The sequence below is a fragment of the Choristoneura fumiferana genome, chromosome 10 (assembly GCF_025370935.1).
Source record: "Choristoneura fumiferana chromosome 10, NRCan_CFum_1, whole genome shotgun sequence".
In the NCBI taxonomy this organism is placed as follows: Eukaryota; Metazoa; Arthropoda; class Insecta; order Lepidoptera; family Tortricidae; genus Choristoneura; species Choristoneura fumiferana.
The window spans coordinates 12,841,360-12,862,607 of record NC_133481.1 but is presented as its reverse complement, the minus strand read 5'-3'; the positions used below and the strand labels follow the sequence as shown (position 1 = coordinate 12,862,607).

Below are 21,248 nucleotides of genomic sequence, written 5' to 3'. Positions count from 1 at the left end.
AAACTTACGAAAAGTTTATCAGACTTTTGAGTTAAACATATTAAATAAGATAGTGAAATGATGAAACATGATGTGAATAGTTTCATTGCTGCTTAAAAAGTTTTTTTTTAACATATAATCATAAAAGATAAGTTACTATCTCGTATAAAACGGTGTAATAAACTAAAATGGTTATAAAATACAGTAAATGCGCTACCTTATCTGATGACACCACGCCTGGTTGAACATGTAAATTATGTTTAAATGTTATCAGTAAATAAATAATATTTTTTCTATTTTTTAACCTTAATTTGCTTTGCTCGTGATTGTATCTAGTCCTTGAAAAAAATTTTTTTTAGTATTTTTCGACAGTAAAATATGTAGCAAAAAACATATTTACCCCTATTTCACCTGGATACCTTAAAAATGGAGTTAATAGTGACGTGTAAAAAGAATTTTATTTTATGCCTTCATTTCTTTTCTATTTCCTTTTTACGTCCCTCTGTCACGTGGTTTTATCTTTTGGTTTAAAGAACCCAATTTTAGATAAAACATACTTTAACAAAACAAGATAGTTTGCTAAAGTTTATTTTATTAAGTATTGTATCTCTATCAGTATAATGTTGTTGGTATGGTAGGTATTTTTATTCAGAATAATGTTGATAATTGCACAGGTGGTGCTAATAATCTGTATGTACCTGTCTTCTAGCCACTGTAAACAACGCTTAGATAAAAAAATATTACTAGATACTTTATACTAAATTAACTTAGGCTAATTTTGCGGGAAATCAGCATAGTCCCCGCGGGATAGAGATAAACGAATTCTTCGTAGATGAAGTCGCGGGCAACAGCTAGGTAGCGCATAATTATTTTTTACTTTTTAATTGTCTTTTCAAGCAGCGTTTTTTTTCGGGCGTTTTAATTTTTATTTTTGCTGGCGTTTTTTTAAGTCGGAGGTTTTTTAAATTTTAAATTTAAGTTTTATTTCACGTTTTTTAAACTTTGATATATATTTTTTTAAAGTGTACTAGTGTGTTGGATATCCTGGCTGCAGCATCAGCTCATCTTGTTGCCACCATTGCATTGTATGTAGAATCAAATACTGATCAAAAGGAATCAAACACGACATATCTGCTATTATTTTTTCAAGAGTATACTGGTGTGCTGGATATCCTGGCTGTAGCATCAGCTCGTCGTGTTGCCACCACTGCATTGTATGTAGAATCAATTGCTGATCAAAACGATTCCAAACAAGACATAATGTGCTATTATTTTTTATAGAGTGTACTAGTGTGCTGAATATCCTGGCTGCAGCATCAGCTCGTCGTGTTGCCACCACTGCATTGTATGAAGAATCAATTACTGATCAAAACGAATCCAAACACGACATATGTGCTATTATTTTTTATAGAGTGTACTATTGTGCTGGATATCCTGGCTGCAGCATCAGCTCATTCTGTTGCCACCATTGCATTGTTTGTATAATCAAATACTGATCAAAACGAACCCAAACACGATATATCTGCTAAAGTTTTATTAAGAGTGTACCTACTAGTGTTCTGGATATCCTGGCTGCAGCATCAGGCCGAGAATTCCATAATCTTGCATAGCTATATAGCATACATGGGTGTTTCAAATTTTAGGTCCCAAATATGTTTGAAAGTAAAGTAAAGATCCATTATGCGTCTAAGATTCCTACCGCAGCGAACAAAAGAGCTGATGATCTTGAAACGGCTGAACCGATTTTGATAAATCATGTCTAAGATCCATCGCTAAAAAACCAGCTTTCAAATAAAAAAACCGCATTCAAATCGATCCACCCGTTTAAGAGCTACGGTGCCACAGACAGACACACAGGCACACAGACACATAGACACACATAGCGGTCAAACTTATAACACCCCTCTTTTTCGTCGGGGGTTAAAAATAGGAATCTCATGCTTTGCCAGAACGTTATAGGAACTCTATGGAGAGAATTCGTATCTATGTCTACGACTAGATATGTTTTTTTTCTATTTATAGGCATATAATAGGGTCAAACAGGGCTTAATCAAGCGCTAACAAGAAATAAATTTGTAACACTGCAGCTACTAACTTTATGAGTTACAACATTATATTAAATTTCAAACAACTACTCGTATAACAGAAGACATGCATGAATAATTATAAACTTAACATAAAAACATAAACTTAACTAAAGACAGTTGCAAATCTATGCATGTCACATAGACCTTACTATCACAAACACAACATCAAATGCTAACGCGTTGCGAACTCTTCAGAAGTTCGGGTTCAAAACCAAATGTAAGCACACAACTACATACATGCATGAAAACACCATGTCTGTCGTACAACGTAGCTGTCTTTCACGTATGGTCGCTGAAGAGCAAGGTAAATTAAAATAAAGATCGTATGTTCATCGATATTGAACTCTACGAGTATATTGTATTATTTTATAATTCATAAATCACTAGTTTTTTTTGTTATCAACTGTTATCTTTTGGAAGCTGCTACATGGAGTTTTGTAATATTGTGTAACTTATCTAAGGTTACACAATGTTCAGTTTACAGTTGGATAGGTCTTTTAAAACCATTAGGGAATTGCTAAAACGATTTTTCGATTCAGTGATTTGTTTACAAAATAGTCAACTTTAAAGTGCAAATTTTCATTAAAATCAAGTGTTCCCCCCCCCTCAAAAATCTAAACCGGTGGGTGGAAAAATGTGAAAAAATTCAGGATGGTAGTAAGTATATCAAACTTACAAGGAAAACTATAACGGTTAAGTTTTCTTGAGAATTACCTATTAGTAGTTTAAGAGTAAACAGCAGCCTAAGTAAACTTGGAATATTAGAAAAATGATACTTATTTGTTTCGTCATGGCTACTACGGAACCCTATTTCGGGCGTGTCAGACACGCTCTTGGCCGGTTTTTTTATTTGAAAGCAGGTTTTTCTACCGATGGTTCTTAGACATGTTTTATCAAAATCGGTTCAGCCGTTTTTGAAATATTGAACTTTGAAGTGACAATGTCGGGGATTTTAAAACTTTTTGTTGATTAGTTAGGTTAAGTTATATTCTTAAGTTTAAAGATGGCAACTTAGGTACAAAACAGATATTAAATGAGTATAGGTACGTATATTTCATCTACTCATTATGCTGTGCTAATACAATTTTGAATAATAACACAGCCATTACCATAACACATTTAATATATTATGATCGTGTGGGTGTCTTAATACCCTGCAAGTCGGTCGGCTAAAGTGTTAGACTTCGTTATTCTATCAGATCAAATTTTGCAGGAGGCGCAAAAAACCACCAAAAATTTAGTATGAAGGTTTGTTTTGGTTCTATATATTTAAACACTTATTAAAATCACCAGGAATAATATAAAAAAAATAAACATTAGTTGTGGCTTTTTAAAAAAAAAATGTGTTTTTATGTTAAATAAGGAATTATAACATAATACAGTACAACTTTCTTGAAAAGAGTCACGAGGTCTTGGAGTAACAAGGTCTGATAGGTACTTTAGACGACGAATGACGAAGTGTAGGGCTTGACGTAAGGAAGCTTGATCTGATGCATTTTCAACGTTTTCGTTATAATTTCTACGATTACGTGGACGGCTGAAAGGGTCAAGATGACAAAATAAAAAAATAAGTTTCGTGTAATTGCAAGTGATAATAGTCATGATTATTTTGGACTTAAAGTAACATGTAATTGAGTACAAGAGAAGTTACAGTCGTTTCCGTAAAAAATTGACTTGAAAGTCATATTTCCGTAGAAAAACTTGCCGCCAAAGTAGCTTGTGCCTATTTGTTCCACGTCCAATTTGCAATTGTAGTCACCCTGAAAATAAAGGACTTCAATAACTATCGCATACTGCAATTTTTATTTCATATGACATGAACAATGTAATGACATTTTGAATAATGTAATGATTTTGAATACTTAATGTAATGTTTTTGAATAATGATTCTAATTGCCTTATAAATAATTTAAGATAATTGCTCATCACCATTGTCAAAGTAGACTTATCATATAGTTTTGCCTATAGATGAACACTTTTTTAAATATGGCTCTGACATGACGGTGATATGACGGTTAGTTTCGTGTTTTTTTATAATATGCCTCTGTCCATCGAAAGACGATTTTGCCAGTGTCTAGTACACAAATATCTATAAAACACTAGCTGGTGCCCGCGGCTTCGCCCCCGTTGTAGTTTTTCTTTTATTTTCTAAATCTTCTTTTATAAGAACCTTCTATTGACAATAGCAAACACAACAAATCGAAATCGGTCTAGCCGTTCACGTGTGATGCGGTGATCAAGGGAAATAAAGATTCATTTTTACATATAAAAAAACATAATGTGAGAGTTAATGGTGGATGAACGAGGACAGCGCGAATCCTAATTAACACTTATGATCGTTCATAAGTTCATAGGGCTTTTAAGCTCGTGTTAATTTAATAATCATTAGTCTCTGTATGTCACTTTGACATTTATTTTTGCTAGACGTTAGACAAAATACGTGCGACTAAGATCTTAACAAACGTGGGTAAAGTTTGCACTTTATCATATTTTTATTCATCATCAGCCGGAAGACGTCCACTGTTAAATAAAGGCTTCCTCCTTAGAATGCCATAATGAACGAAAACTCTCTACTTGCATCCGCCAGTTGCCCGCAACTCTCACGATGTCGTCATTTAGTCAGTTATACAGTCAGTCCTTGGTGTCAGTTATTATTTATTATAATTAAATTATTATTATTAGCTTTATATTATAAGTGCTTTGATCTCAAAACAAGATACAATAGCTTTTTAAATCTTGTTTGATTTTTGTTGGAGATTACCCTAAACTTGGCAGCGTAACTAATAAATAAGATACATTATTTCAAATCATCTTTTTGTATTTTTTTAAGTTATGTTTGTTAGCTCTACAAGAATCCAACGAGGCTTGAATTGAGTATACTTGTCTCAACTTGCCAAGTTTAGGGTTAAAAATTAATTTCAGTTTATCACCTTTAAGATTACGCAGTTTTTTGTAACAGTAAATAGGCTTTCAAGTAGCGGTCTCAGGAACAAATGATCACATGGTTTGTTCATTTGAAGTCTCACCAGCTCTTTGCCGTTGGATATGACTAGAATTTTAGCCTGAAATATTAAAATAAAAACGATTGGGTTAACAACCTTTGGCCTCATCTGGACTTTACATCAGGTGAGATAGGGGTCAATCACGGCCAGTTTTACGTAACTGATATGTAGATGAGACAATGTGACGTTAATATCCACTCTGCTTTAAAAGAAGCGTATCCTAAACCAAAACTTATGTTTGGCTACAACACCCTTCAACTCTGAGCTTCGGAGGATGTCGAAGACCTAATGAGGTCTTCGTTTCAGCATATTTGACTACTGTTAAACTCATGATAGGCTTAATAAGCACTGATCAATAAGCTAAACTAAAAAATTTGATCAAAAAGAAAATTTGATCAAAAATATTTGAAATGACGACTATATGTGTGAACGAGTAGAAGTGAATTTTTGCTCAGAAGTATAAGAACTCGACTGTTCTAAATGAGAAAAGTGTAAGAAGAAAGAAAGACGATCTTAAAAGCTAACTTACTTATTACCTACCTTAGACGGGTTACAATTTTGCTTAACTTTAACGTCCACGTTGAGGTTGCCTCCTCCAAGAATGGTCGCATTTAAAACAGTGCAGTCTTTATTCCTTGGTCCAGTGCACACATCAAATTTGGTTATCAACATTTTAAATGGCCCCTAAAAGAATAAGTTAGGTACTGGATTACTCTTTAAATGCATTTTCTTATTTAATTTCCATTGAAGAAGTTTTTGACCTAGATTTTTGATGTCGTATACATGTTAAGGTAATTTTTTTGGCAAAAAAATATTTTTGTAATTTTTTTAGCTAATACTACTTTTCATTGCGTTTACTTGTAGTGTCATCTAAACTAAATAACCGCCCGTACCAAGTTCCAAGTTCTTGCCATTAACTGTTGAATATAGTTCCGTTTTCCGGACACCATAACTTTACTACCAGATTATTGTACTCTCACTAAACTTACATTAAGTACGCCAAATTTCAGCACAATCGGACACCAAAAGTGGTTAAAAAATGGTGGGCAAATAAGAAAACCATAATTTACAAACTTAGGTACATACGAACACGAGTTAAACAAAAAGCTTTTAAAAATGGTGCTCCTTAAAATCATGATAAATTGAACTCACGTAGTTTTCTGTACAAATACATGCTTTTTGCGATAAGTATAAAATACAAAATAAAACAGTTTGGAGACGCATGCTGAGGCGATGGTGAGCGAAATGGTGATTCGCAGAAATAGTTGGCTATTTAAGGATTTATTATAAAAAAATATTTTATCTGATGGCCACAAGGTTCAACGCACATGGTAGTGATTTTATGTTATTAAATGAAACATTCACGGACACAACAAATAATAAAATGTTAAGTATTGTGGTGTTGTCGAATTTTTTGGCAATCGTGATCATTTTGTTTATAAAGAAATGAAAAATTATTTACTGTTCATATCAATGCACTGTAAAATTAAAAACATGAAAATAATCACATATAATAACAATACAGAACATATCACAAATAGATAATAGTAAAATAAAAAAGTTATTTAGGAATTTTCATTCTTGCTTTCCTAAAGCGACGGAAGACCACACCCTCCGGTTAGAAATCGGAGTGCAGGAACATACACCACTGGTGCTTAGCCGGCTCTTGGAGTCTAAAAGAGCAAATATTGTAAGCCCTGTTAGACTCGAGCGGGTGGATAAACAACTCGGCCAAGTTTAACCGAGCCGCCTCACGGATGTGTTCGAAGTCATTCTCTTCCGTTGTCTTCTCTTTCGTCACGAACGGTACTGCAGCTTGGATACAGGATGACTGCAGAAATGGTCCCACGCTGATTGAAGGATATTTTGAATCATTAACTAAAAGTGTCCAGACACAGCTTCAATTGAAAACCATTTAATTTAAACAAGAGAAACCAGATTAATTTTTGATTATCAGTAAAATTTGATTTTTACTTTTTTAGAAGCTTTAAAATATATAATTTACAATCAATTGATTTGGCTAATAAGTGACGTCCTAGTTACTAACAAACAATTACAATAACAACTAACAAAATCTTAGAAAATCTCATTAGAAGAGCTCATAAAAAGTTGGCGAGGCAAGTGATTGAAATAGCCTTAAAACTACTTATTTAAATTAATCCCAATGTTTTTTCAAAAATAAATAATTGTATTTTTTTGTAAGCTTCTATTCATACTTTTTCGTCTTACTTTTTTTTAGAAGTAGTTACAAGTGAAGTGTAGCGTATGCGAACGACTTAAAAACTTTTTCGATTCCCAGATAAGTTGCTCAGTCTGTAACTTGTCTGTAATAACGTCAACCAAGTCACAAGTCATAATCTCTGAAAAAAAAACTTAACTTTGACAGTCCCATGTCTTTCAAAATGATGAACACAAACTAAACACATGCGATATATTAGTCTTGCCCTCAAACTATGTACGTTAGCTCTGGCGGTGGCTGGTGGGGGGTTTTGGACGGGAGCAGGAGTGGGCAGCAGGCCGAAGTACCGGGACGAACAGACCTGGATTGGTGGCACCATTTGGAGTCAAACGATAATCAACATCGGCCTGATCATAACAAACATGGTAGAAGATAATTTGGACCTATTCGTCCACGCCTACTTCTTGGGGACGGGCATTGTGATGTTTCTCATTACTGGCGTGATGTTGGTTAGTTTTCAATCAGGTTTTCCTAAATTTTTCCCTTATATTTTGGTTTTCTACTTTCGAATTGGGTGACTTGTAATGAAGACACAGTTTCAGTCTAAATGATATGAATAATTAAGTTCATACAGTTAAAACTGGATTACATTTAGGGATAAACTTTTACTGTGTTTTTGGTGGCTGTACCTTCAAACAGAACGATGGACGGCATTCTTAACATACAAGACAATTCCAGACTGACTGACTGACTCATTACGGCCCTACACAGAACCGCCACTGTAGTACCTTCAAACACCGATTACCCTTAATTAACAATAATATGCAAGGAAAAAAAACAAATATGCTGACATATATGGCCATTAACCAATGTGTACATTATGAATTAAAAAACCAAATACAGACAGATGTTACAAATGCAATGCAAATAAAATGAACTTCAAATATGGGGTTATTGATAGTTTAGATAGAAGAAAGGGCCTTGTATAGCATTGAAATATCATACAACTTGTCTCTACCCTCTGGAAAACAGAAACATAAAGATGAATAGTAGTTTCTAGAGTTGACCTGCAGTCAAGTGTAAAAATATGAACTTATTCAAAGTTTCAAAAATATGTACCACAGACTTAGTAGTAACATATTTTTGAGTGGTTCGAATATATACTTATTTTTGCACTTGACTGTACAAAGCCACATATTAAATTCCAGCGAAATGGCTGCGTTTTACAATTTAATACTTCGGAACTTTGATTTTATTTTGAAAATATGTTTTTTTTTAAATATTCATCTAATCAAATAATTCACAATAATAGAACATTACTGGGAAATAACTATTTGGTATTTAGGTCATTGTCAAGAGATAAAAGAGATAAGTTGTACAGTCCTTTTCCTAACTGTTGTTTTTCCTAACTTACATGTCCACATTTTCATACTACTCGTAGTTGCTAAGATTTTTTTTTTCTCTGTGTAATTTTGTTTTGGTGTACAATAAAGAGTCATTGTATTGTATTGTATTGTAATATCGATACTTATGTTAGGGCCATCGATACTGTATAAGTTTGTGTCGTTTTTCAAGGTTTACCACGAATACAAAGCTTTGAAGCGTGCCAGAAGCCAGCCAGATGCCTCGGCAGGCCAGGTGCAGACTAGGAGAGTCCGAAAATTCGACAAAACATACTTTGGTATCGGCGTCATATGCCTCTTGGGCGCGCTGTTCGTGCTTGTCGACTTAATTATAGTAATATTTCTGTATAAAAGATAATTCAGTAAGCTTTATTGAAAATGTTATAAATGAACGTTAATAATGTAAATAGGTGGTTTATGTCATTAGTCATTACACGATTTTTAATTCTAGGTTTATGAATTATCATTTCATTTATAGATACTAATGTAATAAAGTAAATTTTGGATGTGTCTTTGTATGTTTTACTTTGTGTGTTTTAGTCTATGGAAAAAGTTAGACCGATTCTAAAATATTTACTCGTAGAACGCTGCACCATATCTGATTAACTTAGATATCATCAGAGGTATTGAAAAAATCGCTTAACTACCATACGTAAATACCACGGATCTGCACAGTTTTACAGAGGATAATTTAAACTTAATTTGTTGTATTTTACAGAATTTTGAGTTAATAGTGTTTTTTGGTTTTGAATGTTGTTTAAATTCAGATACGCGGATTTTACCAACGTTAGTGCCGTAGATTTGCAATTTTGCACTATCCCCAACGATATGCTTTAACCCTGCAACTCCTCGCTACCTCAAAGAGCGATTTAGCTACGTAACTTCTATTCAATGCTCTCAGAACTTTCTCCTCACCGTGCCTCTTTCTAACTCTAAATTCTATGTCTATTCTTATACTGTCCAGGCTATTCGGTTGTGGAATTCCTTACCAATTAACTTACGATGGGCAAAATCTCTGTCACTCTTTAAATCTATGCTTAAGGAGCACTATCTGTCATCGTGCGATAATTAGCTTTATCCTAGTTAATTAATATATTCTTTAGACGTGTATAATATGTACGATAATGTATATGTGTAGATGTGTTTTTGTTGCATTTTAATTTTTCTGATCTACTGTTAATGCACCACCTGCTGTAAACTAGTCCTAGTAAAAAAGGTTGCCTGGAAGAGATCACTCTTAAGCGATAAGGCCGCCTATTGCTTACCTTGTAATTTTCTCAATGTAGCTGTTTTCTGTATCGCTTACTATTTCTGGTGTACAATAAAGAGTAATTGTATTGTATTGTATTGTATGCTATTTTTATACTGTGAAAGTGTGAACTTCCGAGAAACAGTTGATGTTATGAACGAGCTTGAAGCTTTTAGATGCTTAACAATATGACAGTTTGCATATTTATTGAACTTTAGTTGGTTGTATTAGTACACCCTCCTTCGGGCAGTCAGGTAATAAAGGTGAATTGGACTGTAAGTTGTGCTCACACTAAACTGTAGGCGTAGGCAATCTCTTAGGATTTGTTTAACTTTTATTTCTTTGTACAACTTGCAAGTTTTGCAACTACTCGTATGTTCTTCCAAATATTTTTATAACTTGGCCCATTAAGTTCGATATAGAATGGAATGTCCTCGATTATGCAATTTTATTAGTATTTTAAGATGTTACAAATCTGTAAAACAAACTTTTGGTTGAAAATATCAGTATATTTCTTTTCTCACTTTCTAAACAGCAATAAAAAAGAACAGGCAATAGTTATTTGTGCAAAGAGAGAGAAAAGTTGGTTTTTGTTGCGAGTGTTGATTTTGAATCCCGAGTAAGCGAAGGATTCTATAATTGAATGCTATAACGAGATGCAAAAAAACTTTGGTCTCGTGTGACATATACAATTTTTCATCTCAGCAGCGAGAACATAATTTAAATGTAACATAAGAATAAAACCACATATACCTACCTGTTTACAAAACCAACACATTTTTTAAAAATAGAATCCGTTTATTAAGAAACAAATATAATAATCACATTTAGGAAATATTTCGTTTTCATGTAATTTATTAGGTATCGATATATTTTGAATACCAACAATTTAATTTAAGATTGTAATCAACACATTTGATCCTATCTCTCGCTTTTTTCGTGTTGAAGTAAAATGACAGATCAAAGTAAAGTTCAAATATTTGGAATTCAGTGAGTAGACCCAACACTGTACTCAGCATTTAAAAAAATAATTAAAAAGTTACTTTGTCTCACGGAGTGAGCAAAATGCGATTTTGCTCACTGATTTCTCATAGCAAAACCTGCCTGTTTGAGGTGCTGAGGTGAAAAAATAGTTACTAACTTTATTTGAGATTTTTCGATTCTTAGATTTTGTGATGATGTTAAATAAAGAAAAGCAGCGGGGTATATTACATTTTTACTCCGTGTGTTTCCATTACCCGTCTCTCATAACTTTGATTAACAATTAGTCTGTAGGCATCAACCACACAATTCGTATTTGATCAATATATGACACGTATTGTATCGAAATAATAAAACGATGATCACACCAGAAGCTATAATATACTGCGGTATTTTATCACTGACTAATTACACATCTTATTACACCACTTCAAACACAAAATAGATTTGGGTTCCGAACAGAAACTGACTATCATTTTATCAATCTCCAGCCAGTTAATTTATAATTATATGGAGGTTTACTCGTATTAACTTCTCAAAATAATTACCTGTACACTTGTTCTATAAACAACAATGACGATTATTTAGTCAGACTAAATATTAAATACTTGATTAAATATTTGAAAGAAAGAAAGAAGATTGATTTATTAATTTAATTTAGTTTTAATTATTATTTAATTTAATTTTGTTTTCATACTAACATAGTCTTATAAGTGCTTTGTAACCAATAATCTATGGATATGAGAAATCAGAAATAAATAATAATAATAATTATTATCCAACATGAACAATACAATGATAGGCAAACAGAATACAAGTAAACAATAAACTAATTTAGAATCTCAGCTCAATGTCCCAAGTCCCTTGCACTGTGACAAAAGAAACAGACTCAGCTGCGCTTGCACAGAAGCTGCCAGCGCTGGTTTTCAGCCTGCCCCCGACACGCACAACAAATTTAATACAGAATTATCACATATGCTCTATCAACGGAACAGCTTGTAAGATAAATTAACACTCAGTATGCCCCTTTCTAAGTCACATAATGATAATTAGTAAAGAGACACTCTTTTAAACTATAAAAGATGCCTAGGGTGGCACATGTGCAAGCCATTCAGATTAATAATAAAAAATAAAAAATATTTATTTTCAGACAAGTTGTTAATATTAACTTACGAGTATAAGCTATGTTACAGTGCAATACAGTCAGTTGTGGCAGAATTATCGATCCGCATGTTTGTGAACATGGAGTTCGGTATATCGCCCCAAAATTACAGTCAAAACGCTCCGCTATCATTTTCAGGATCCCGCTGGTGCTCCCGCCCATACGGTGTACCACTGACGCATTATTTTTGCGCATTAAAAGTCATCTACATGCGCATCGCAAACATGCCAAAAGCATAATTTTGACCTCAATGCTACACTTAGCGATCATGTGCGAATAATAATACCTGTAATAATACCTTGTCGATTTACATGCGATATAGCTTAAGAGTGTATATCTTCTTGTGATATACTGGCTCTGTTCCCATCTTGTCTATATAACCTCTCAGTCTTTTGACTTTGATTTCAATTGAGCAGAGTCAGTAAATATTAAAGGCTGTGCGTTGTTGAATATTATAATCCTGGAGATCCAACTGCAATTATGGCTCTTGTATTGTAAGTAATAAACACGTCTCATTTATTTTCTACATTTTTTGCCTGCAAATTAATACCTTTGATCTATAAGCAATTTGTTTCAACCAGCGACCACAAGATACTGCAAAAGATGTCAAAATCAAAGTCAAAATTTATTTAAGTATTTAATTTCGGCTTTAAAAAGCACTTATTATGAATGTCAAAAAAATCTACCACCGGTCGAGAAAACCTCTGTTGAGAAGAATCCATCAAGAAACAACAAGTTAGACATATTTTTTCAAAAAAGTCTTTTTTTTTAAACGGGTTTCCGCGAAGCATTTTCATGGTCATCGCAGTTTGAATAGACATTACATATTCTCAGGCGCTTCTCGAAAAACAATGTTTGACAGTCTATTTCTACGACTAGTTCGAATCCATAAAAATATATAAAAACAGAAATCATACCAGGCAGTTGTCAACCCTACAAGAATAAAATCAGAAACGTGCTTCGTCAAAATTTTTTATACTATGTAAGTCCAAGTACATGCTTCGTTAATGAAAAAAAATTTTTTTTTAGTTTGATGCTGACGGGACTGCTCGCTTTCAGCGCATATTGGGCGACGAAGTATCTGATGAGCGTGCCAGAGACGACGACGGCGCCACCACACATTCTCCGCACCATATTAATGAGTTCAAGCGAACCATCAACGCCCAAGTAGAATTAGAAAAACATCAGGCGTTTACAGTTTAAGTGGAACATATGACCGAAAATGTGACGTAGTTGCGACGTCATCTCACAACTGATAATCTGGTCAGTGATCACTTACCAAACCTAACCATGATTGAGCAGAACATAACTATTCGATATCGTGGAGAGACTGACAACGCTTCGTTTTTCAGAGCACTGAGACCCCCGTGTAGAAGATTCAGGTAGAAGCAGTGCGGGCGCACACGAATCGCTATGAGCGAATATTCATACTTAACCTAATGGTAGCCGCAGATGTGCGATTCACTTGGATAAGTTTAGAATGTCTTATCAAGCTCAGTTTAGGCTAGCAAGAAAAATCGTGCTAGTTCCATTACATTGCGGCGCTCGATTGACCACTACAAACTCGTTGGCCTTATGGCCTCCCAATGTATTAGTGTTTATTAAGGTCTAAACCGGGTACTGTACTTGAGTCTAAACTTCCGCAAATAAATCGTTACGCCTGTGACTACCTATCGTTAAATAAAGATAATTTCCAGTTATTCTTATTCGCTAAGTTTGGTGCGTGGCATAGATCTCGTACTATGTCGTACTAGTTGTAAATGGATAAAAATAGGATATTCACCGATGACTCTGGAAGTTTTGAAAAGAAACTGTTGTAATTTCTTTTTACCGTCAAAGATAGGCTAAGCGAAATGATAAAATAAGTTTACTTATAGACTCAGCTTATAGCCTGTGTTTTTGTTATAAGCAAGCTTTAAGAGTACCTAGTTAGTAAAGTACCTCTAGAAATACTTTCATATTTTTTAATAAAAAATACTACTTTAAAATAGCATGCCATGTTTTACTAAAATACTTTGTTACTACTTTGTTTTTATTCGAACGTCGGAAGTAGGTACTTGCTGATGAGTCAACTGTCACAGATCCACTTCTCTCTCGTGCAAATTATTGTACGTTAATTATTATACAATATTGCAGCTAGAAAAAAATAATAATTTCGATCTGATCTAATGCCTAAATTAAAATTTATTACATTACATTACGAGTACGCTTCAAAGTACTAAAACCAACGTCTGGTTGCGGTTGCTATTTGTCTTTGTACAAACAAGTACGCTATAGCAACTACAGTTTTAAGCACAAGAAGGGATACCTATTATTAATTTACGAGATATTCATTTAGTATATATGAAAAAATTTAGTAAACTACCTGTGAGTATGTAGTAGTAACACGGGTTCATAAGTCCAACGTTCCGTATTCGAAAAATGACGTAAGTCCCATATCAATTCTGTACACTACAAACATAGAACTTGTAATTTACTTAAGTTTTCATGTGTAAAACCAGTTTGATGTCACAATTATGTGAATGTTGTAATTATGTTTATAGGGATTAAAAAATTAAACATACCTGTTTTTCTTTACTTACCTTGTATACTAACAGTCCGACTTAAAATATTAAGTAAAAGACGTACGCAAAAGGAACTAAATTTCACTTCAAAAGTTTTGGTATTGTTCACTTGTCATCATCCCTTTTAATAATAAATACTTGCTGAAACTGTAACAAGGACAAAAAACGTCGCAAAAACGCTGAATATTTACTCGGATACTGAAGGTTGATTGAAAGACATCTTTGGTATCTGTTATGTAGATCCAAAGATTAAACTCTACATACCACGGTACAAAGGTTATCTTTTAATTACATTAGTAAGTATAGATTAAAAAGAGTTGAGATGAAAATAACGAAAAAGAGATAGATTAGTACAGACAGGTACTCTTAATTAAGTAATCCGTCAAGACATGTTTGAAAGGTACGAATGTAAAAGAACATTTTTTCTCACGCGTCTTTGATTTCTCGCGAATCTCATTTTCCATAATGTTTGTAAATGTGGATTTTTGTTTTAATTCTAAAATGTAAAGCCGTGGACATATAACCTTGGTAAAAACAAATCGAGTGACATTTTTGTTCCGTCTATTTAGTGAACGGAATTATAACCTAAACAATAATTAGATTAGGATTCTTGCCTGTTAAGTGTGTTAGAAATCAGAAAAAAAATCTTAACTGATTTGGACAGCTCCAAACAGAATTTGCATAAAAGTTTACTTTATGATGACTAGAAGATCAAAGTATGATTCCCGATTTCCCATGGGATAAGGAATTCTTTCACCGGAGTGGAGACAAATACAAAAAACTCTTCGCATAGAGGTGATCTGTTAACAGCTTGTGTAGGATTTTTTATGAGTGTAGACACTGCTTTATGATGTTTATAAAAGAAGAAACGAAAGTCAAACAGATTTCTTTTACTAAGTTTGGCAGTTCTGTAGAGTTTTTCTCTCAGTTTTATTCTGATCTTTTGAGATCATAAATAAATTATGGCGGTATCAATACTTGGGTAAGTATTTTTTTAGTACGTTGAGTTAATGACCATTACAAACATCACGAAACATTTCATTAATTTATCTTTTTGTTTAAACTAAGTTCTGATGAGCCCATAACGTATCAAAGAGAATAATTATGTAAAAATAAAGGTCGTCTCTTTTTAATCATTTTGACTCTTTTAATGTCGGAGTGAATCTTTAAATACAAATTAAAAGAATCAAAATAAATAGGAATTTCATGCAAGTTAAAGTCAGATATTTTCTCGATTTAATCTGTACTTAACGGAACTTGTTCAAGTTGATTGCCCAAAAATTGATAATAATAGAGATTGAGCTTCCAAAGTGTTTACTTTCGTTATTTGATTAAATCTATGAATACGAAAAAGTGTATAAATATAGAGGAAAAAGTCTCGATTGGTTCTGACACGATTACTTACAATGACATGCCTTTATGAACTCTATTTTGATGCATCTACTCTACTTGCATTACGGTCCGGAGTAGACTAAAGTTTTCATTGTGATGGTCATAGTGATTATACGTATTTTCAGAGTTCCGATCGTGCTATTCCTCATTTTTGGAGCAATTTACTACTTCCTTGGAAGGGACCCGGGCAAAAAAACCAAGGGTGCTAAGAGTTTAGCGGCGTTAAACCCAATTACAACTGAAAATAACCCTGTTTTTTGGCGGCAGTCGGATAGAAGAAGATCTCGTATTCATCCAACTCGTGCCCATTCAACTCGCTCTCATCCAACTCGTACTGCTAAAATAACAACGAAAGAATGGATTTGGAATTTGAGCACTACTGGCATAACAAGGCCGCAGAATTATATTAGCACAACATCAAACTACACCATACCTACCGGCCGACCGCTGCTTGGGCGCTAGTGTGGGTACGACGGTATTTCTACGTAAATTGATAAATGTAATGTCGATCAAGAAATTCCTTTACCACTCAAGAGTTCAATGAAATCGATGGTTCAATGTTAATTGTATGACTTAAAACACAACTAAGGCTATTTTCACTTACAAGTCAATAATGAACATTTACCTTATTATTTTATGCTGATGTACGAACTGTCATAAAAAATGGTAGGTAAAGCATTTACTTGGTTGAATTACAGCAAGAGATTGTTGTGCCACTTGCCATCCATTGCTTGTAATTTGGCCGTATAATGCCAATTGGGTTGATAAGTACTATTTTTGACGTCCGTACGAGTAGGGGAGACCGGGGACAAAAGTATCAGCGGGTTGAAAGTAACAACGGGTTTGTAGAGTTATGCAGTGATCAAAATACTACATGCAGCCGTCCAGAGCTAGCAAATATCATTTCTCTGCTTGTAACCAGGTATCAATCCTATGTCTCAACCTCAAGTAAAATTACAAGTACTTACTAACATGATTTTGCACCCCTGAAGTAAAGTTTTAAGATTGATCTATTTGGCGCTTATTTATCATAAGGGCGATAATATCGACATGACTACTACCTACTAATTGTATTACTCACAAACTTTTTGGTCAAATAAAAAAAATATATAATTAACCATAATAGGGCAGGTGCATTTCTCGCCCAACATATTGGGATCACGATACAGCGCGGAAATGCAGCCAGCCTTATGGGTACTCTTCCGCAAGGACCAGACTTGGGGAAATTGTATATATAGTTAAGTTATTTTTAGGATAGTTTAGTATACTTATACTACTTACATTACTTCAATTGTACCTTTTCAGCAATGCGTTTGTTTATGACAATTATACTGTGTAGATTGTAATTCTTTATTCCATTGCTTATAGAATCTTTTAAGTTTAATGCAAAACATTTAGTTTTTTTGCTAAGAACGTATGAAATGAGAAATCTGGGATACCTATGTACAAAAGTAACATAACGCTTAAGCTGGACCAAAAAAAACCTGATAAATTGCATTAAGGTCATAAGGTACGCCAAAAATCATTAACTTACACTCAATTCTACCTCTAAATGTTCACAGGGATCGATTTTAAATGACGCTTAGGATTATGAAGAGCAGAAAGCATTTTTATGCAGAAAAAATTAAACATCGTAAATTACAAACATTAAAGTACCTAAAGTTACATGAAACAGAAAGAAGTGATCATAGGTTATGCTCAGTAAAGTGTTGTTATATTCAGTAAAGTGTTGTTTCACGGGTTTAACTTTCGATTCTAACCATGTTACTTTCGTCCTACCCATAGAGGACAAAAGTAACAATCGTCAATTATTTTTCAAAACCTTGTAACTATAAAAAATCGAACACTATTTAATAAAAATGTACGCATATATATAGAGCATAAAGAAAAGTTTTATATAGCAATATTCATTTGAGCAAATACTTTTGTCCCCGGTCTCCCCTATCTTGTATTACTCGGTTAAATTATGATCAGTGACACGTGGCCTTCAGTTCCCGTAGAATGTCTGATTGTTATTTGTCTGTAGTTTCATATTGATTTTTCCAATTTTTTAGGGTTTTTTCACCCTAAAATTGTGAAGGAGGTTTTTAATGTGTTTAATCCTCTGAGGTCTCTGTATTGAAATTTTAATTGATCATGAGTGTGTCATTTTATTAGCCTGTATTTTGCAACGTAGAGGTATAATATAAATAGCATGTTTCTGGTAATGTTTTTTTTGTATTTAATTAAAAATGTTCAACATATTAAATCAAGAGACACTTGAGTTTTTGTTTCAATTCTGAGACATGATTGGTGTTTGCGACACGATTGTATTGTTGTGTACCTACAGCCGTGTATTGGGAGGGTGCGAAGTACTAGGTGGGGGTAATGAAATCTATCGCAGCACTCATAGCGGCCAAAAGAAGAAATAATCTAGGCTCTGTCAAAGATGATGACAGATGTCATACTCATATGAATCTGTCATTAAGAAAGCAAATTTGTATAGACTTTAACTACCTAATTTTAGTAATAGATGTTTGTGTTATGATGAGAGCTTGAATTGTTGAACACTGCCCCTTTGTTCTTAATTCCTCTACATCTCGGACATGTCCAGCAACAATTTTCCTTATGAAACGGTTTGCGGTTGAAATTTTATATTGAGTGATAGTCACAAAACCGGTCTTCAAAATGATACTCATTTTGATCAGAAAACGATATTTAATTTATTACTAGCGATATAAGAACAATTATATAATTTTACTATTATTCAAATAAACCAATAAGATAGCTTTATCTTTTCGTTTTACAGTAAAAGTACAACTAAACATGAAGTAAACAAGCCCTGACGTAACGAAAATAAAACACACTTTATGAATAAATTTTACTTACCTCATTTAATTTTAATGACCAAAAATTAATTTATAACCTTTTGTCCACCCAAATCATGGTATCACAGTAATTTTTGTATTATAAATTAATATGTTATAGGTTTGATTTTTGTCACAATGTCAGAGCATCAAAGCCAAAAAAGTTGCGGATGCTAGGTGGCGCTGATGTCGTGCACAGAGAGTATAACATACTCGTAGAGTGATATCACTGATATCAGATACTAGCTTTTGCCCGCGATCCCAATAGGTATACTTTCTCAAAAAGTGCAAGTTCTCAGACAGTGCACATTTTCAGAAGCTATATTTTCAACAATCTTTACTATAATAAATCTCTAAACTTAATAAAACCGGGCAATCGCATGTCGCCATGCTCACTGTAGGGTTCCGTGGCCGCGTGGTTGCTCAACCGTCACAACAGGTTCATAAATAAGAAGTGGGGGACGCATATATTTGATTGAACTCTCCGAGCGATTATTTAAGTCACTGTTGATTTGTCGAAAAAAGAGGGGTGTTATAAGTTAGACCGCTATGTGTGTCTGTCTGTCTGTCTGTAGCACCGTAGCTCTTAAACGGGTGGATCGATTTGAATGCGGTTTCTTTTTTATTTGAAAGCAGGTTATCTAAATATTGTTTCTAAACACGTTTCATCAAAATCGGTTCAGCCGTTTATCGGGTCGGGGGCTTTCCAACTTTTTGGTGGTTAGGTTATTCTAAGACCTATTTAACGACACCCCACACAGCGGGGTTGGAGCAAAACACCCCACTTTGTGTGTCAGGTGAACAAAAAAATAATATTTATAGTTTTTTACCATTTTGTCGGCGTGAATAATACACATACTTATACCAAATGAGTCCGCTTTGGAAAAGTGCAACGAAAGTTTACCTTTTGAAAATTTTAGTGCACTTTTCGAAACAGTGCACCCTATTGCGTAAAGTGTACCTTTTGGGAATTTAGCGAAAAGTGCATTTTAGAAAAGTGCACTTTTTGAAACAGTGCACCCTATTGAAAAACTACCCCCAATTGGTAAAGTGTACCTTTTATGAGTGTACATTTAGCGAAAAGTGCACTTTTAGAGAAATTGTACGTTTTGGGAAAGTGAGTTTTTCGAGCCTGATCCATTTTCTCATACAAACTTAAATATCCCACATTATTCGATTCCATGGGATTTTTTGAAAACTCCTTTCAAACTGCGGATAAACATTAGCTGAAAAACCTGTTCACTAAGTTTCCCATATACATATTTATCATGCTCAAGGAATAAGATTTTACATACAGGAAGGCATGGTAGCGCGTATAAAATGTGAGCCATGCGAGCCCCAATTCGTTTGACATTTACTCCGCAAACGACAAAGAAAAAAATTTTTTTTTTATAGTACTTTCGTGGCCGCTGTGAACTTCCAAAACTCTTTTTGTTTCAACATATACAAAATCTCTAACTAATGTAAGTTTTGCGTTCAATGAGAACATGTTCGACACGATTTTTACGACCAATAAAACTTCAACTAGGGGCTCCAATCCAAAGCATCTTACTCCGTGAACAATGTAATGTTACTCACTTCGGAGCGATCAGTTTAGCATTGTCTTGTGAGGATATCCGGCGGAATGCAAACAAACAGTGAGTATTATTGAACGATTAAGCCATTGAAAATGTCTGGAATGAAACCGTGAAACACATTAGGTCTCATTAGATAGTTGGTTTCATGAGAAAGTGGTTTGATTCTCTTAAGGTTTCAGTTTTAACTGGGTTCAAATTTTAGTGTATCGACATGGTATTAGGCGCGTGAGTATAATTGATTTCACTAGTAAGTATAGCACCTAGTGCTTTAAATGGCTTAATAATTAACTGATTAGCACTTACAGTGAAATATAGGAAATAATAATATTAAAAATAATAAATGAACATGAAATCAAAACTTATTTTAATTTAACCTGGGAAATTACTTTAAAAACTTCAGAAAGCCACTTCAGGAATGTAATTTTTGTAAATAATACATTTTTAAATTAACCTAGGTTAATTTAAATATGTTTTATGTAATTTAAAGTATAATTTAATTTAATTTTATTTATACTTACTTTTGTTTGAAAGAATGACTTTCTGCCATTCTTCGGCGCACTTCTTGGCAATGATGGCATTTCTTGAAACGCTGGTAATATAAAAAAGTGACTTCTAAAGTTGCGACCTATTTACACACTAACGTCTGTTGAAAGTTGATTTCATTTGATTTTAATTTTGAAACGATCTCCAGCGTAGTTTATGTTGTTTTGGAAAAGTACTTTCATTATTTCGCCGTTGTTCTTACTGCAGGAATTCGCCATTATTGCAGTGTTATTCCACTTGCAAAAAAAAAAAACTGATCATAGGTAGGTATTAGCTAACTGGTT

At 33.8% G+C, this 21,248-nt stretch overlaps 2 protein-coding genes and 1 long non-coding RNA gene across 3 annotated transcripts; 2 read left to right on the top strand and 1 right to left on the bottom strand.

Annotated features, from left to right (window-relative positions):
* Positions 1-3,670: 3,670 nt before the first annotated feature.
* Positions 3,671-6,297, bottom strand: LOC141431763 (uncharacterized). The gene is made up of 4 exons (XM_074092942.1): positions 6,221-6,297; positions 5,609-5,752; positions 4,997-5,128; positions 3,671-3,826 (listed from the first exon to the last, which is right to left on the bottom strand). Exons 1-4 carry the CDS (start codon positions 6,290-6,292, stop codon positions 3,671-3,673), a joined length of 504 nt encoding a protein of 167 aa, XP_073949043.1. The 5' UTR covers positions 6,293-6,297.
* Positions 6,298-7,474: 1,177 nt separating this feature from the next.
* LOC141431620 (uncharacterized) lies at positions 7,475-9,058 on the top strand. Its single transcript, XM_074092801.1, has 2 exons — positions 7,475-7,756; positions 8,823-9,058. Exons 1-2 carry the CDS (start codon positions 7,493-7,495, stop codon positions 9,006-9,008), a joined length of 450 nt encoding a protein of 149 aa, XP_073948902.1. The 5' UTR covers positions 7,475-7,492; the 3' UTR covers positions 9,009-9,058.
* A 3,360-nt stretch (positions 9,059-12,418) lies between these two features.
* Positions 12,419-14,605, top strand: LOC141431621 (uncharacterized). The gene is made up of 2 exons (XR_012451735.1): positions 12,419-12,536; positions 13,072-14,605. It is a non-coding gene; the product is annotated as an uncharacterized lncRNA (long non-coding RNA).
* The last annotated feature ends 6,643 nt before the right edge of the window (positions 14,606-21,248 follow it).

Bases quoted from the DNA above. Each gene is read 5' to 3' on its own strand.
- LOC141431763 (XM_074092942.1), bottom strand. From the start codon at position 6,292: ATGCGTCTCCAAACTGTTTTATTTTGTATTTTATACTTATCGCAAAAA. The intron at 5,753-6,220 runs GTGAGTTCAATT...TTATTCTTTTAG, and splicing joins GTATTTGTACAGAAAACTAC to GGGCCATTTAAAATGTTGAT. The intron at 5,129-5,608 runs GTAGGTAATAAG...TTAATATTTCAG, and splicing joins AAAATTGTAACCCGTCTAAG to GCTAAAATTCTAGTCATATC.
- LOC141431620 (XM_074092801.1), top strand. From the start codon at position 7,493: ATGCGATATATTAGTCTTGCCCTCAAACTATGTACGTTAGCTCTGGCG. The intron at 7,757-8,822 runs GTTAGTTTTCAA...TCGTTTTTCAAG, and splicing joins TCATTACTGGCGTGATGTTG to GTTTACCACGAATACAAAGC.